Source organism: Coregonus clupeaformis, chromosome 33 (genome assembly GCF_020615455.1).
Source record: "Coregonus clupeaformis isolate EN_2021a chromosome 33, ASM2061545v1, whole genome shotgun sequence".
In the NCBI taxonomy this organism is placed as follows: domain Eukaryota; kingdom Metazoa; phylum Chordata; class Actinopteri; order Salmoniformes; family Salmonidae; genus Coregonus; species Coregonus clupeaformis.
The window spans coordinates 24,676,928-24,695,581 of NC_059224.1; the positions used below are offsets into that span (position 1 = coordinate 24,676,928).

General features: G+C 43.6%; 1 protein-coding gene across 2 annotated transcripts; it reads right to left on the reverse strand.

Annotated features, from left to right (window-relative positions):
* Nucleotides 1-802: 802 nt before the first annotated feature.
* On the reverse strand, nucleotides 803-16,955 carry LOC121548845 (G patch domain-containing protein 2-like). Of its 2 annotated transcripts, none has more exons than XM_041860466.2 (10): nucleotides 16,705-16,955; nucleotides 15,193-15,434; nucleotides 14,241-14,788; nucleotides 13,915-13,979; nucleotides 8,939-9,115; nucleotides 8,551-8,686; nucleotides 8,366-8,405; nucleotides 8,148-8,212; nucleotides 7,916-8,004; nucleotides 803-2,384 (listed from the first exon to the last, which is right to left on the reverse strand). In XM_041860466.2, exons 2-10 carry the CDS (start codon nucleotides 15,418-15,420, stop codon nucleotides 2,215-2,217), a joined length of 1,518 nt encoding a protein of 505 aa, XP_041716400.1. In that variant the 5' UTR covers nucleotides 15,421-15,434; nucleotides 16,705-16,955; the 3' UTR covers nucleotides 803-2,214. The 2 variants fall into 2 exon arrangements, with proteins under 2 accessions (XP_041716400.1, XP_045066159.1); XM_045210224.1 differs by having other exon boundaries at nucleotides 14,244-14,788; nucleotides 16,705-16,954.
* Nucleotides 16,956-18,654: the final 1,699 nt, after the last annotated feature.

Below are 18,654 nucleotides of genomic sequence, written 5' to 3' on the forward strand. Positions count from 1 at the left end.
GCATGTGAGTTTGATGCAAGTGTAGATGTCAATAGAGATATCAATGTGAGTGTAATTTATGAAGCGTGTTTTTGGAAAACTGGTATTTTGACGTTTTCTGAGGGACTTTTTTTCTGTTGCTTTTTGCTTGAGAGAGGGATGTGTAAACCATATAAACAATAACCAACTTGAATATTACTTCTAAACAGTGTTTATTGTTTCAGAGTGCCAACACCTTTACTACCTTCCTGATTGAACTGACATGTAAAACAGTTTTGCACAGTTCTGCTGATCTCGGGCCAGTTCTGCTAATATTTCCCTAATTGTTAAACATCAGACCGTGGTAAGAGAATCTGATCTCACATCTGCTCATAATACAGGGGGATTATTTCACACATTACATTGGCAATGGTAACACTTTATTTTACAATCCTATTTCAGTTGGTATTTACAAGGTAAACGGAAGAGACTGTAAAATAACTACAGGACTGTAAAGTAAAGTGCCCTTCGCTTTATAAAGCATGTCATTGGCTTTGTACGAATACCTGTAATTGCGTTCAAAATAGTAGGCATTTTGGGTATGCGAAAAAATAACGTTTTATAGTGTGTGAATTTTTTTACATTTAGTATGCTTTAAAACGCCAGGATGTCATACTCATTTCGGCTTTTCATCTAGTAGAATTTGCTGCAGACCCACGTGTGTTTGACAACAGCTGATAATCAGTTGAGGGGACGTGCTGTACTAAAATGAACAAACGGCGGGAATCAACGTAATTGCGCATTAGATGGCACATTCTCAGTAGAATGAGACTAGTACAGCTGATATGTTGCTTACTGCATTTATTTTTATTTTTTTATAGTACGTTCTAAATACTATGTAGTAAAGTGGTATTCAAACTTTTTCAGCAGGGACACCATTCTTTTCACCATAATGTCTGGGGACCACAATTCATTACATTTCCATCTTCCTCATCAAAATTAAGAGAACCAATAAATACATTTACTCAATAAAGTTGTATATTTGAAATTATCCTCCTCAAAAACGTTTGTATACTGTCCCATACAATAATATGTTTTGTCCCCCCCGCCCCCGAAAATAAATCTGGCGACTCCACTGCAATTCCCTCGTGACCCCACTATGGGTCACGACCCCGACATGGAATACCAGATTTAGTACGATTAGTACACATTATGCAATTTAAGTAAGTAGTAGGCAAGCCAGTTTTCGGCCACGGCCACTGGGAATCATTATTGGAGAGGAGACATTTCCATGTGATGATTGCTATACATGCATACCAAGCAAGTACAGTGTGATTGGTTTGACTTTTGTTTGGCTTCTTTTTTAATAAAATAGACACTATTCTGGTTTGAACATTTTACTTCACAACCATACCATGATTAATTTCCTGAATCATTCACCACACTCTCCCCTCAGGCATACCATCTACACATTCTAACATAACTGACCAATATTCCAAAGGAACCATATGATAGTTTAAATACATTTGTTTTTCTTTTTACATTTGCCAGTTACATTACATTAGTGCTATACCAGAGTAACTACAAGTAGGACACATTTAATTAACTTTACCTTATGCAGTACTTAGCTACCACTTCAGCCATTACCTTTTTGTACTAACCACAGTAAGTACTAGCTACATAGGTTATACCATTACAATTACCTTGGAATAATGCCAATGTAATGTGGCGTTGCAAAAATATTTCAACGCAAATATAACTTCCATATTTTTTGTCATCCTGTGCAATTTCAGACAACCATTTGGCTCTGCCATACTTATAGAAAATGTACCATTGATTGAAGAGAAATTGTATTCTTGTGAAACTGAGCCTTTTAGTGTGTAGTACGCACAGTGATGCCAACTATACAGCCTGGCTAGTAGCACACAATCAAACCCAACTACAATGTCTGGTTGTCTTCTCTTCATTCCTTCTCTTTTCCCTGGTATGTGGGACATCTCAAGTACAAATCTGAGGTGGGAACCCTAACACTCCACTCTAACCAGGGTTGTGACTTTCCCTATCATAGGATGTTTGTCCTCCTTTCAGTTATTTATTTTTCTTGCTGACTTGTATTTGTTCCTTCCAGCTCTGATGCTCTATCAGTCTTTCTTTCCCAGGGAGTGTTGACCACCGTCCTCCCTGCTCTCAGTTGGGTCCATCTCCACCGAGGTCTACTGGCCTGGCCTGTTCAGTTTGGGGCCTAAAGCGTGGGGCTCAGTTGAAACCCAGGCCCGCTCCTTTGGGTCTCTGTGTGGCCCGAACAGGCTCAGTGATGCCCCTCCCCTCCGGACCCAGGCCCATGCCAGGGCTCCAGCCCATACTCTGCATCATCCGGTTCCCCATGTTGGTCTCTGGGATGGGCCCCACTCTCTCACCTACCACCCCTAGAGGAGCGATAAAAGAACAGGAACACCGAGTTACAACAGAGAAGATGAGATGGAGACATAAAAGGAGAGAGTATGTTAGAGGGTGACGGAGACGTAAGTGGAGAGTATTACACTTTACAGAAAGACTTTATAGTACAGTGCCTTCAGAAAGTGTTCATACCCCGTGACTTATTCCACATTTTGTTGAGTTACAGTCTGAATTCAAAATGGGTTAAATTCATTTTCTCTCACCCATCTACACACAAAACACCATAATGGCAAAGTGAAAACATGCTTTAATACATTATTGCACATTTATTGAAATTGAAATACAGTCTCAATACTTTGTAAAACCACCTTTGGCAGCGATTACAGCCTCAAGTCTTCTTGGGTATGACGCTACAAGCTTGGTACACCTGTATTTGGGGAGTTTCTACCATTCTTCTCTGCAGATCCTCTCAAGCTCTGTCATGTTGGATGGGGAGAGTCGCTGCACAGCTATTTTCAGGTCTCTCCAGAGATGTTAAATCGGATTCAAGTCCAGGCTCTGGCTGGGCCACTCAAGGACAGTCAGAGACTTGTCCCGAAGCCACTCCTGTGTTGTCTTGGCTGTGTGCTTAGGGTCGTTGTCCTCTTGGAAGGTGAACCTTCACCCCAGTCTGAGGTCCTGAGTGCTCTGCAGCAGGTTTTCATCAAGGATCTCTCTGTACTTTGCTCCGCTCATCTTTCCCTCGATCTGACTAGTCTCCCAGTCCCTGCCTCTGAAAAACATCCCCAGAGCATGATGCTGCCCCCACCATGCTTCACCGTAGGGATGGTGCCAGGTTTCCTCCAGACGTGACGCTTGGCATTCAGGCCAAAGAGTTCAATCTTGGTTTCATCAGACCAGAGAATCTTGTTTCTCATGGTCTGAGAGTCCTTTAGGTGCCTTTTGGCAAACTCTAAGTGGGCTGTCATGTGCCTTTTACTGAGGAGTGGTTTCCGTCTGGCCAAAGGCCTGATTGGTGGAGTGCTGCAGAGATGGTTGTCCTTCTGGAAGGGTCTCCCATCTCCACAGAGGAACTCTGGAGCTCTGCAAGAGTGACCATCGGTTTCTTGGTCAGCTCCCTGACCAAGGCCCTTCTCCCGCAATTGTTCAGTTTGGCAGGGTGGCCAGCTCTAGAAAGAGTATTGGTGGTTCCAAACTTCTTCCATTTAAGAATGATGGAGGCCACTGTGTTCTTGGGGACCTTCAATGCTGCAGAAATGTTTTGGTACCCTTCCCCAGATCTGTGACTCGACACAATCCTGTGTCAGAGGTCTACGGACAATTCCTTCGACCTCATGGCTTGAGTTTTTGCTCTGACATGCACTGTCAATAGTGGAACCTTATATAGACAGGTGTGTGCCTTTCCAAATCATGTCCAATCGATTGAATTTACCACAGGTGGACTCCAATCAAGTTGTTGAAACATTTCAAGGATGATCAATGGAAACAGGATGCACCTGAGCTCAATTTCAAGTCTCATAGCAAAGGGTCTGAATACTTATGTAAATAAACGTGCAAACATTTATAAAAACCTGTTTTCGCTTTGTCATTATGGGGTATTGTGTGTAGATTGATGAGGATTTTATTTTATCCATTTTAGAATAAGGCTGTAACGTAATAAAATGTGGAAAAAGGGAAGGGGTCTGAATACTTTCCGAATGCACTGTACACCATCAAAGAAATCCATTATTTATTTATTTATTTATTTAGGCAAGTCCTAAGAAACATAATGTCTAATAAAATGTATTTTCTAAAGCCTATAGGACAGCCATGCACATTAAATCAATAGTAATTATGTTCTTTAAACAGACAAGACACACTTACCCTGATCCCAGTCAACACACACAGGCTATATTTGATAGTAGGCTAAGAATATAACAATAAAATACAAATAATATTTGGCCCACACAACTTGCGCCATGGGAACGCGGGAAAGCGCGGTCATAAAAAACATAATATTTTGAAACCGAGCCCAAGCCCATGCTTTTTTAAAATCCACGTTTCATCTCTTTCCTAACCTCACTCCGCTTTGTTAGGGAACAGGCGTAGGTGGGCTCCCGAGTGGTGCAGCGGTCTAAGGCACTGCATCTCAGTACTTGAAGCGTCACTACAGACCCTGGTTCGATTCCAGGCTGTATAACAACCGGCCGTGATTGGAAGTCCCATAGGGCGGCGCACAATTGGCCCAGCGTCGTCCGGGTTTGGCCGGTGTAGGCCGTCATTGTAAATAAGAATTTGTTCTTAACTGACTTGCCTAGTTAAATAAAGGTAAAAAAAAATAAAAAAAAAGGGTCTTACATTGATAGTATATTCAACATGATACCGATAGAAAATAATAGCAATCTATATTTTTAAAAGCATGCGAGTCTGGTGTACATATTTCACAACCTCCATAGGCTTTTGGAGTTGTCTATATGCAATTAAGCAAAATAATAGGAACTACACTTGATTTAGGCTACATTATTGCATGCTAAATGTTTTCTGATCAGTGATAGATGAGCTGCCACCTCCACTTATTTGCCCAGTCAGAGAATAAACCAAATATACAGACGGAGATTCACTGAAACAAAATCACATTGATCGATTAAAACAAGTCACCGGCTTTTGGTCGGGAGTAGCGAAGAGCAAAATAATCCACTTGTTAAACTACATAACATGCTGGCAAAATGTTCTGATCAGTGCTAATAAATGAGCCAACTAGACAAGATGACCATGAGCAGCACTCAGCTCAACATAGCTAACACTTCCACAGCCTAATTGTAGCCTAACCAATATCCAAACGGAGATTCAGTGAAAATAAAAATTGGACATTGATTGATTTATCAAGAGACGCTTGTCTCAAAGCAGCGTGAAACGGTGCTGAAATAGTTGACAAAACGAGGGTAGGCTATTGCTTCAAATGTAGGCTATTATAACAATAGGATGTCTTTGGGAGTTTCAGTAAGCAACAATTGTCTGCCTTTAATTGCATTAGCCTACTTTATTCCAATATTTTAATCAGTTAGTGATATTAATTCCCACAGTAATTCTTTATGGATCCATCTAGTTGTGGTTAAGAAAACAGTGTGAAGGGCTATGCGAAGAGATGGGTGAAGTGACATGCCTCGCAAAGTTTAGAACTGCCAGGAGGATGGCAACAGCCTAGTAGTAACTTGTGCTGCCTAGCAACCATCAAGAGCTTAAGAGCGTAGTGCGTGTCAATGCCACCTCAGCATTACAGCTACATTTCATACTAAGCCATAGGCAGAACTTTACCGCAATCATGACTAGATCGGTTTGTGGAAATAAACAATTAGGCTTTGGCGGAAAAATATTGGCGGGATGCTAAAGTATGTTAGAGGGGGAGAGGGAGACATAAGAGGAGAAGGAAAGGGAAAGAGAGAGAAGGAAGGAGACCAGAAGAGCGAGTTAAGAGTAGAGCAGATTATCTTGATGAAGGCTTATTGATTAGGCTCAATGGGCTGACAAAGCTACATTATTTAACCCCTGAACTCTACCTCTAACCCAATGAGCCAGCTACATTTGGTGAAGACGAATGTTCTGAATGGACAACAGTAGTATCGAAAACTGGAACAAAAAGGAAATTGTCTAAAATTGGAGTAGAGGATATGTGTGTAAATGATAATGAATCGCTTCTTGTTGGGATGCGTTTGTTGAGTAAGGATGAGTATGTGGGAAACCTGTTTGAGGTGTTAAATGGTGAAGTATGTGCTTGGAAAAGTGGAGTCTGTCAGAGTGACCAGGAGAGGTCTTATTTTGATTAATTGTTTATAATTTTTTGGTAGTTCCGTTTTTTGGGGGGGAATCCTGTTTCCATCCCGCATAGTAGGTGGCAGGATGCACATTAAATTGTGTGATCACCAATATACCATAGAAGAAGTAGTGCATGTCAGAGCAGAAACTATAACATGATGTCCAAGGAACTGTCCGTAGATCTCCAAGATAGAATTGTGATGAGGCATATATCTGGGGAAGGGTATACAATCATTTCTAGAGTGTTGAAAGTCTCCATCATTGAAAAAATATGGAACTACCCAGAGCTGGCCGTCCGACCAAACTGAGCAATCAGGCAACAAGGACCTTGGTCAGGAAGGTGACCAAGAACCCAACGACCACCAGAACTACAGAGTTCCTTAGCTGAGATGGGAGAACCTACCAGAAGGACAACAGTCTCTATAGCACTTCACCAATCTGGGCTTTATGGGAGAGTGGCCAGACAGAAGCCACGCCTGCGAAAAAGGCACATGACAGCACGCCTGGAGTTTGCAAAAAGGCACATGAAAGACTGAGATCATAAGGCAAAATATTCTGTAGTCTGAGGAGACAAATTTGATTATTTGTCCTGAATGCAAAGCGCTATGTCTGGAGAAATCCAGGGCAGCTCATCACCTGTCTAACGCCATCCTTACCGTGAAGCATGGTGGTGGCAGCATCATGCTATGGGGATACTTTTCAGCTCCAGGGACTGGGAGACTGGTAAGGATAGAGGGAACAATGAATGGAGCCAAATACAGAGTGCAAACGACCTTAGACTAGGGCGAAGATTTACGTTCCAACATGACCATGACCCCAAGCATACAGTCAAAGCAACGCTGGAATGGCTTCAGAACAAGAATGTGAAAGTCCTTGAGTGGCCCAGCCAAAGCCCAGAGTTGAATCCCATTGAAACTATGTGGAAAGACTAAAAGATTACTGTTCACTGCCGCTCCCCATCTAACTTAACAGAGCTTGAGAAAATCTGTAAGGAAGAATGGGAGAAAATCCAAATCCAGATGTGAAAAGCTGATACAGACATACCCAAGATGACTCAAAGCTGTAATCACCGCCAAAGGTGCTTCTACAAAGTATCGACTCATGGGTGTGAATACTTATATAAATGAGATTTCTGTATTTCATTTTCAATAAATTAGCAACAATTTCTAAAAACATGTTTTCACTTTGTCATTATGGGGTATTGTGTGTAGATTGGTGAGGAAAAAAATCTATGTAATCCATTTTGAATTCCGTCTGTAACACAACAAAATGTGGAATAAGTCAAGCGGTACGAACACTTTCTGAAGGCACTGTAACAATGAGAGGTGTGGGCAGTAGAGCAGACTCCTGTTGCACTTGTTGTAGCCATTGGTATACACTCCTTTATATCCTCTTCCTGGAACCAAGATGGGCACCAGACCAAGACGTACTAACTCTTTATATCCCCAGTCTCGTTCCCCTTCCTGGTATTAACATCTTCCACTCCCCTAAAACACACTAACAGAGGTAGAGAGAGGTGAAGGGTGGAAGGGTGGAAGGGGAGCAGGAGGGTTCTGCGATACACAGCCGTGATTGGTTTAGGGTTAATCTGGTTTCTCTCTGTGACTGCAGAGCCTGCCAGCTGACTGCTGTCCAACCCAGGTTAGGGAGGAAGGGTGAGGGGGAAAAGAGCTAAAGCTGGTTAACGACCGGGGATGGACGGGTGGGGGGTTGGGCTTGGGGGTCGGGGAGTAAGTGAGTGCAGTAGTGTGTGTCAGAAAGACTTTACCTGTGGGTGGAGGTAAGCCAAGGGGTGCTGCTTTACGTCTCCTCTTGACCTCCCCCGTACACAGAGACCCCAGGTGACCACTCGTCTGTCTGTAGAACCACAACCAGGAAATAAGAATAATTCATTAGCACCCATGTGTTGGCAACATCCTAGAAACAATGTGCTGTTGTGGATGGAACAACTGTATAATTTCTTGTGAGATAATGTGTTGATTGGATCATTCCTAATATACCTGCTGGCTGTTTTCACTGAGCAGCTCCTCCGATGCCCTCTGTCTGTCCGTGGGTCCCAGTGCATCTAGAGAGAGAGAGAAAGAGACAGAGAATAAACTAAAAGCTATTAGCAAATGTAAAATACCTGTATCTGGGCATTATCAGCCACAAAATGTATAACAGTCGGTACTGTTTTGAAAGTGCAGCTAGGTGGTGAACTAACAGAGACATGTCTTACTTGTCCGTGTTCTCGTCTAGACCCCGGACTAAACCATGGGCTGTGGAGAACAAATAGGTTTGTTTAGTTTATTTCCACACAGTCAAGTCAAATAGAGAAAAATACAGAATAAGGAAAAAAATTTACAAAGTATAGACAAGTATTCTACAAGTCAGGTGAGTGTGAGGGTTGTAAGGTAGACTGACTCGTGTGAGTGGCCGTGTGAGTGGGGGGGGTCCTGGTGGTGTCGTCCCAGCCGCTCGTTGAAGGCCTGTCCTGGGCTGCACTGAGAAGCCTGGCCCTGGGGCCCACCATGCAGCCAGCTCAGCCTGGCCTGGAACCCTGCCACAGGAGAGGCAGCAGAGTGCACACATCATAGACTGGAATAGGAGAAACACTATTGCAGCTGTAGAGGCTACAAGACAAACCCTTTGCAGTAGCTGCCCCCTACTGGCCATATGACAGATCACAAATAGACTTTGGATAACTCGTTCTACTATCATGCAAAGAAAAACACAGACAAGTGGGGACTAGTAATCAAAATGGTACTGGACTCAGAGATACAAACAAACAGACAGGTCTGGGTCCAGCTACCTCTCTGTGCACCGGGGCTCATGATGGGGAAGGATCCGGTGAGGATGCTGTTGAAGACCGGGTCAGCCAGGTCCAGTTCTTCCCCTGCCTCCCTCTCCCACCAGGGAATCACCCCCGCCACTCCACATGCTCCCCCCGGTTCCCCCTCATAGAACCAGTCACTCTGCTCATCATCAGCTGGGAGATGGGAACAGGTTAGAGGTTAAAAGTTCAGGGTGAAGAAAATAGCTTTCATACAAAACATTTACTCATTTAGATTTTGGACCTTTTTCAAGACACATTTGATCCTTGTTGATAACACTGCTATAAATGACATGGGATGGCGGATGTTGGATATTTTGTTAAAGCCTAATTTAGATATGTTTCCACTTATAATTTCCGACATTTAGATGGCTATTTGTTAGTCAACTTGTATATAATTAGATACATGCAGCTTCTCTTCTGTCATAACTTGTTGGCCTAGAAGACTTAATAAAATCGGTACTCACAAGAATAAATGTCATAAATTGATAGAATGAATGCATTAATAATCTAGTTGACGTCGGTCCATTTCTGATTCTCTCACAGACCAAGATGTTTAGAGATCAGGGAGAAAAGCTCTAACACAAGGTAATGATTCTTCCCGTGCAAAATGTTCAACGGACAGGTTGAAATTAAGGCTGTGAAAATGATGTTTTAAATACTGTCTGCATTCATGAAAGTGTCAATCGCAAAAGATTGCACATTTACACACGGCCTCTACCCGCCCAATCGCATTCGCTCAAGAGATGCTGAAATAAATAAATCATATTTCTCCATTCCTGTTCCTCAGACAAAATTTATATTTGGTTTATCATTGCACTGCACTAAATACTTCTTCACAAGTACATTTTATATTAGGCTACATGTGAGAGGTTATAGGCATGAATTTAACCCATCTCAAGTTCAAAAGTGCGGTAAACCAGGGGGTGCCCTTAGATCCTCAAAAAGTTATACAGCTGCACCATTGAAAGCATCTTGACTGGCTGCATCACGTCTTAGTATGGCAACTGCAAGGCACCCGACTGCAAGGTGCTACCGAGGGTGATGAGTACGGCCCCATTTTCTATTTCTAGTTTTTATCTTTAACTCTGCATAGTTGGAAAAGGACACGTAAGTAAGCATTTCACAGTTTATTTTTTTCTTGGGGGTAGATCAGCTTAATATTGCAGATAGATTGTAACTTCCACCAATGTAATTGTCTGCATCACTTCCAATCCCCCATGATATATATATATATATATATATATATATATATATGTGGGGAGAACAAGTATTTGATATACTGCCGATTTTGCAGGTTTTCCTACTTACAAAGCATGTAGAGGTCTGTCATTTTTATCCTAGGTACACTTCAACTGTGAGAGACGGAATCTAAAACAAAAATCCAGAAAAATCACACTGTATGATTTGTAAGTAACTAATTTGCATTTTATTGCATGACATAAGTATTTGATCATCTACCAACCAGTAAGAATTCTGGCTCTCACAGACCTGTTAGTTTTTCTTTAAGAAGCCCTCCTGTTCTCCACTCATTACCTGTATTAACTGCACCTGTTTGAACTCGTTACCGGCGCTACTCCCGAGTGGCGCAGTGGTCTAAGGCACTGCATCGCAGTGCTAGCTGTGCCACTAGAGATCCTGGTTCGAATCCAGGCTCTGTCGTAGCCGGCCGTGACCGGGAGACCCATGGGGCGGCGCACAATTGGCCCAGCGTTGTCTAGGGGAGGGAATGGCCGGCAGGGGATGTAGCTCAGTTCGTAGAGCATGGCGTTTGCAACGCCAGGGTTGTGGGTTCGATTCCCACGGGGGGTATGAAAAAAATAAATAATCTATGCACTAACTGTAAGTCGCTCTGGATAAGAGCGTCTGCTAAATGACGTAAATGTAAATGTAAATAAAAGACACCTGTCCACACACTCAATCAAACAGACTCCAACCTCTCCACAATGGCCAAGACCAGAGAGCTGTGTAAGGACATCAGTGATACAATTGTAGACCTGCACAAGGCTGGGATGGGCTACAGGACAATAGGCAAGCAGCTTGGTGAGAAGGCAATAACTGAACGCAATTATTAGAAAATGGAAGAAGTTCAAGATGACGGTCAATCACTCTCGATCTGGGGCTCCATGCAAGATCTCACCTCGTGGGGCATCAATGATCATGAGGAAGGTGAGGGATCAGCCCAGAACTACACGGCAGGACCTGGTCAATGACCTGAAGAGAGCTGGGACCACAGTCTCAAAGAAAACCATTAGTAACACACTACGCCGTCATGGATTAAAATCCTGCAGCGAATGCAAGGTCCCCCTGCTTAAGCCAGCGCATGTCCAGGCCCGTCTGAAGTTTGCCAATGATGATCCAGAGGAGGAATTGGAGAAGGTCATGTGGTCTGATGAGACAAAAATATAGCTTTTTGGTCTAAACTCCACTCGCCGTGTTTGGAGGAAGAAGAAGGATGAGTACAACCCCAAGAACACCATCCCAACCGTGAAGCATGGAGGTGGAAACATCATTCTTTGGGGATGCTTTTCTGCAAAGGGGACAGGACGACTGCACCGTATTGAGGGGAGGATGGATGGGGCCATGTATCGCGAGATCTTGGCCAACAACCTCCTTCCCTCAGTAAGAGCATTGAAGACGGGTCGTGGCTGGGTCTTCCAGCATGACAACGACCCGAAACACACAGCCAGGGCAACTATGGAGTGGCTCCGTAAGAAGCATCTCAAGGTCCTGGAGTGGCCTAGCCAGTCTCCAGACCTGAACCCAATTGCAATTGATTTTCTGGATTTTTGTTTTAGATTCCGTCTCTCACAGTTGAAGTGTACCTACGATAAAAATTACAGACCTCTACATGCTTTGTAAGTAGGAAAACCTGCAAAATCGGCAGTGTATCAAATACTTGTTCTTCCCACTGTATATACAGTGGGGGAAAGAAGTATTTAGTCAGCCACCAATTGTGCAAGTTCTCCCACTTAAAAAGATGAGAGAGGCCTGTAATTTTCATCATAGGTACACGTCAACTACGACAGACAAATTGAGAGAAAAAAAATCCTGAAAATCACATTGTAGGATTTTTTATGAATTTATTAGCAAATTATGGTGGAAAATAAGTATTTGGTCACCTACAAACAAGCAAGATTTCTGGCTCTCACAGACCTGTAACTTCTTCTTTAAGAGGCTCCTCTGTCCTCCACTCGTTACCTGTATTAATGGCACCTGTTTGAACTTGTTATCAGTATAAAAGACACCTGTCCACAACCTCAAACAGTCACACTCCAAACTCCACTATGGCCAAGACCAAAGAGCTGTCAAAGGACACCAGAAACAAAATTGTAGACCTGCACCAGGCTGGGAAGACTGAATCTGCAATAGGTAAGCAGCTTGGTTTGAAGAAATCAACTGTGGGAGCAATTATTAGGAAATGGAAGACATACAAGACCACTGATAATCTCCTTCGATCTGGGGCTCCACGCAAGATCTCACCCCGTGGGGTCAAAATGATCACAAGAACGGACAGGTGTCTTTTATACTGATAACAAGTTCAAACAGGTGCCATTAATACAGGTAACGAGTGGAGGACAGAGGAGCCTCTTAAAGAAGAAGTTACAGGTCTGTGAGAGCCAGAAATCTTGCTTGTTTGTAGGTGACCAAATACTTATTTTCCACCATAATTTGCAAATAAATTCATTAAAAATCCTACAATGTGATTTTCAGGATATTTTTTTCTCGATTTGTCTGTCATAGTTGACGTGTACCTATGATGAAAATTACAGGCCTCTCTCATCTTTTTAAGTGGGAGAACTTGCACAATTGGTGGCTGACTAAATACTTAAATACTGTACATATCCTTTTTTTAAATATATATATAAAAAATATATTTCCCTTTATTACTTTCCAACCCCGCCACCCTTTCCCCACTTGGAGTAAACTAGTGAACAACAACGCCTAGGCCTCTACTTCCAGCCCATACCCACTATCTACATTTTATGGACACAGTCAATTTTACAGTAATTACATTTTGTTTGTTCTTTCTCCTGAACTTCTTCTACTCTCAACCTCTCCGATCATTTTCATGATGTCCATCCGGTTTGCTTCTATATGCCATATCTTTCTAACTGTGCTCCTTCACAAAAGCTCCCAACCTACAACCCATACACTTATTATGGACACAGCGTGCCTACATTATTAGTTATCAACTATGTTCTTTAATGCAAGGCCGACAGCATTTCACTGTTAGTCTACACCTGTTGTTTACAAAGCATGTGACCAATAAAATGTTATTTGATCCAGTTCCTCAATGCAGGCGGTGTCAGAGAACACCCAAGCCAAAGATTGTTCTCTCTGCTACCACACGGCAAGCGGTACCAGTGCACCAAGTCTGGAACCAACAGGACCCTGAACAGCTTCTACCCCCAAGTCTGCTAAACAAGACTAATAAATAGCTACCTACATTGACCCTTGTTTGCACTAACTCTATGCACACACACTGGACTCTACCCACACACTCACACATACTTACACTGACACCCCAACAAACAATACATATGCCCACACACATATAACACGCATGCATACTGACACCACACTCACACTTTTACACCCACCACATATACTGTTGCTACTGTCGATTATCTATCCTGTTGTCTAGTCTCTTTACCCCTACCTATATGTACATAGCTACCTCAATTACCTCGTACCACTGCACATCTACTCAGTACCGGTACACCCTGTATATAGCCATGTTATTTTTACTCATTATTGTTATTCACTGAGTATTTATTCCTTGTGTCACTATTTATATTTTTATCTTTAACTCTGAATTGTTGGAAAATGACCCGTAAGCATTTCACTGTTAGTCTACACCTGTTGTTTACAAAGCATGTGACAAATAAACAAAATGTATTCCGCCGTTCCTGTAAATGACAAGATTTGGTGGCCAGCAAAATAATGGTTACCTTGCCTCCCCTCGTCATTGGTGTACAGTCCACCATCGCTACTGTTGCTCACACTGCTGGTCTCACTAAGAGAGAGAGAAAGAGAGGGATAAAGGAGAAAATATGGGGTGTGAGGAGAGGTGATGGGAAAAGAAGAAGAGAAAAGTCTGAAATCAATTTCCATTGTCCATCATACAAGGAAAACTCTCAGGAAGATGAAGCTATGGGGAGAATAACCTAGCAAACAAGCCTCCTAAACACTGCTTTCCAACCAGGTGAGTGTACCTGTGAACGTATAGGCCTACACAAAGGAGCAGGGAAACATAGCAGACAAGAGAAACACTAACCACCTGTCACTCATGTCCTCGTCTGAGCCATTCTGCTCCTCAAACTCCATTTTGTCCTTGGGCCCCACCTGCCCCATAATGGCGTCCTCACTCTCCACCACCACCCCTTCATCAGTTGCCTCCAGCCCCAGCCTGTGGGCAGCCAGTTTCCTCTTCTTTACACTGCTTTTTCCTCTTCCAACCCCACCACCACCAACGAGGTCCATCCCCACCCTGCCCTCAGCCACGCTCACCCCAGGGATCCTGCACCCTGCGTGGGGCTTGGGGACGGGTGGGGGCCCTAGCATGGAGGTGTTGCTACTGGAGGTAACCGGCTCCAGAGGGGGGTCCACGGCCATGCGTTTGACCTTGCGCCGTCGCCTCAAACTACGGGACCCCTCTGCACCCGGCACTCCTCCTAGGTCCTCCTGCCAGATGGGGCGCTTGGCACGCCCTGTGTCGGGGTTCAGGGGGGTACGGCGCTTGGGCCCCAGCTGCTCATCAGAGTCGCTGTTGTCGCGGGCGTGGCTGTTGCTGCTGGCAACACCGCCTGTGGTGGTGCGGTAGTCCTGAGAGGAAAGGAGCGAGGAAGAGAAGGAGAGCAAGAGGAAAGACAAAACCGGTTAGACAAAGACATGTTCAGAAAGTCAAACATTTTAACACACTCTTATCCAGAGCAACTTACAGGTGCAATTAGGGTTAAGTGCCTTGCTCGAGGGCACATTGACAGATTTTTTCAACCCAGTCGACTCGGGATTCAAACCAGCAACTGTTCGGTTACTGGCCCAACGCTCTTAACCGCTAGGCTACCTAGCTTAGACAGTTAAACTGACAGTATTTGTTATCTTAAGGAATCTAATTACTGTACTTTACAAAAAAAATAGCAGTTAACAAGGTACTATTCCTTTACAATAACAACAAGACACGTGAGGTTCATTACGGGCCTGTCTGAGACCCCCTCCCCCCTCCCCACCTTGTGTTCATCAAGGCTGGACTCAGAGCCCTCACTGAGGTGGCCAGTCTCCCAGGCTGGGTGGGGGTTGTCAGAGCGTCTCTTCCTCCCACGGCGTTTCCGGCCCTGTCTCTTCAGCAGGCAGCCTACGGCCAGCGCATGGTCCCCCCCATCCCCAAAGCCCCCCCGGGCCGCCTGCTCCGAGCTCTCCTCCAGCGCCGACACCAGGTCATGGACCAGCTCGTCCATCGTCCATTGTCCGGCTAAAGTGCATAGGGAAGGAGAGAAAGGAGGTGTGAGTGTGTACAAACAGTGAAGATTATTTGAATTTGTGTGTTGTGAAGACTAATGTCTTCACCCATAACCTCTGCCCACGCCCCTCCCCACAACACCTGTCTCCACTCTGCTCATTAGCGCCTCTTGTCTATTTAAGCAACAGTTTTTCCCTCCAATCTTGCTTATTCCTGTTGGTGAATGCATGAGGTGGCCATCCTATGTTTTCCTTTCCATGTTGTGCGTGGCTGACAAAGTGAGTACTCTCCATTGTCAAAACACATGTGTAAATGTTAACATTAAGATCCTTGAAGTTTGTCAAAGTGTATATGCTGCTGCCATATCTAGAACAATTTCCTGCCAGTCCAGTATGTAAGATATCGTCAGTTTGTTTGATACACTTCGGTTTATTCTACTTTTTGCACTTGTCAGTCATGCTTGTATGTTAACATGTGTTTACCTCCCTCTTGTATTTCCATAGTAAACTACATTATCCTACAACCTTTCCCCATGTGCTCCTGCCTGTGTTCAATAAAACCCCACTATTTGGATTCTTGCTTAATCTGCTCCTTTCATCTGCATTAAGTTATCGATGCGCCATGGTGGCATTCTGAACTCTAAACCAGTCAACTTCCTTATACCATCCACCTTTCCTTTAGTGTACAGCCTAAAGTGTGTATCCTATTAAACATGTCAGTGTGAAACTGTCCCATGAGACCAGGGGTAAATTCATTACGCTTATTCTGTTGCACAATCTTTCGCAACGAAAACCAGTTTCTATTGGGCAAATTCGGGTAGGTCCTTCGTTCCGTTTGGTTCTTACGCGGTTTCCGTTACAAGGCGTAATGAATACACCCCTGGCATCTTATGAGCTGTAATGGAAGGTGTACCAGTGTGTATGTATGTGCCAGCTAGCTAGCTATTAGCTGCAACCAAATGTTGGCTGAATTTACATGCAGAACTTGGGCTAGACGGCCCAGGCACAATCCATGGAGATCTGGCCTCATTTTAAAAGCTAACGTTAGGTAGCATAGTTGGCTAAGTCGTAAAAGAAAAGTTAAATCTAGAGTACAGACATCACGCAAATGGGCAGTCAGGCGTTAGTTAACGTCAGTGGCCCATTTTGCTGACAATGTCAACATCTGAAAGTTAGCTAGGTAGCCGATTAACGTTAGCACTGTCGTTTCATCAAAATACAACGTTAAGCAGGCGTGCTATGCTAGTCAGCTGGCTAGCCACGAATTTCGCGACATCACTTACCAGCTGGTTCCCTCTTTGTCAATGGTCTTTAAATTAGCTTCACGGAACATTAAAGCCCCCCAAAGCCGGTTACTTTTAACCAAAAACAAAGGGGACACTTCTAAACGTAGGTAACCAAGCTTGCTAGCAAATCTGCGAAAGCAGTCAAGACCCTTCTGGTGTGGTTGGCTACGAAGTACCTACATTTATTGCGCATTACTGCCACCTACTGTACTAGTGTCACCAACTTTGTGGTAGCTTATATAATGCAGCAAGTAAACCGCATAGTGGGTCAAGTTCCGCAACAACTAAAAGTGTAAAGCGCGAGGCTCAACTTCTCTGCTGTTTTGGTGCCCTGGCAACCGTGACAAGAACCCATTCGATGATGCACAGATCTCGAAGTGTTGCTCATCTCTATGGGTGCGTTTGAGTGGTAAGGCTGACACAACCGACTGTAGACTAGTCGGAGGTGCATCTGCGGACACTGGTTGTTCCAACAGCAAGGCTCAGATCAACATGGCAGTGTTGGCGTTGTATATAAATGTCGAAATAATGTCTTTAACCTCCATATCACACTCAAACTGAAGTAATGTCTATGTTGTACAATCTGTGAGCGCCTCAAAGATCACGTTCATTTGTACCATATCCACTGTATACATGATTCACGGCAGACTTGGCTTCAGTGATGTCTTTCAAAAATAAGTGGTTGATTATATAACCTCCCACAATGCAGGGATGGCTGCAGGATGAAGTTGGTGAAGAAACCTGCGGTCTTCATGACTTGATTTGACCTTTGATCACATGGTTTTTGTAAAGTTCATGTAGGCACAAGTCGGACAATTTTTATCCCCATAATGCAACACACTTTGGAAGTGATCCGCTCGACCGCGCCCATTATCTCCGGTGCTGCTCCTGACAAGTCATTTTACTGAGTAACTTTAAGATCACTTTATTCAATTGTACACAAGATCCAATCGAAAGTAGACTTCTGCTTTTACCCAACCCCTCCGAAAAACACACGCATACATACACAGGTTGGAGCAGGGGGCTGCCACTAGGCGCTAGTGGAGCAGTTGTTGTGGGAGGGTTAAGTGCCTTGCTCAAGGACACAACAGCAGGCAATGGCATCTAGGATTTGATGCCAACAACCTTCCAGTTGCCATGCTCACTTACCACCTGATGTTTCCCTTCAGACCCAGGATTCGAACTGGCAACCCTCCGGCTGCTGGCTCGCCTCTAACCGCTAGGCTACCTGTCGCCCTATGCTTTGTACACCTGAGGCAACATTAGGCTATCCATTCTTAAAGTTATTGACAAAATTGCTAAATTTCTGTTTGGGAATCATTGGACAGCAATTGTCAAATATTGTCACATAGAGTAGCAGAGATTTTGAGACTTTTGTGGGTCTGGCCCACAACATCTGTAAGCCACAGTGTGATGTGATGCTGGCATGGTTTTATGGGGAGGCATAGTTTAATGGAACAGTTCCATTACAATGCCTCCCATCAGAACAAGAACAATCTTAAGATTTGACCTTTTGTTCCCAAGTCCTTCCAAAAGTGTAGGCCTACCCACAATGCTATAGTCTCGGAAATCCCAGAGCAACAGCACTGTTGCATTCACTGTAAGCTGGAACATTGGTGCATTTTGGGATGCAACCTGTCTGTCTACTAACAACGTGATGTAGTGTACAAGTGTAATTGTTCTGTATGTCATCAACTTTTTGTTAAATATAACATCTGTAATAAAATATAACATTTTATGACTGAAATCAGTTTATTAAAAATTATATGATGGTACAAATCAATGTTCACGATGATGCACAAACTGGTCCATGACATTTGTAAATATATTCAGTACAACAAAAATAATAAATGAATACATCTGGAAGAACATAACCGTTTAATTTAGAAACAACATTGTAGCCTTCAGTATGACCATAACCTCAGTCATAGAAAAAAAAAAATGCTT

What these genes read in the sequence shown, in the direction of transcription:
- LOC121548845 (XM_041860466.2), bottom strand. Translation starts at nt 15,420, where the DNA reads ATGGACGAGCTGGTCCATGACCTGGTGTCGGCGCTGGAGGAGAGCTCG. An exon ending in CCAGCCTTGATGAACACAAG is followed by an intron (nt 14,789 to 15,192) that starts GTGGGGAGGGGG and finishes CTTTCCTCTCAG; the next exon opens with GACTACCGCACCACCACAGG. An exon ending in GAGGACATGAGTGACAGGTG is followed by an intron (nt 13,980 to 14,240) that starts GTTAGTGTTTCT and finishes TCTCTCTCTTAG; the next exon opens with TGAGACCAGCAGTGTGAGCA.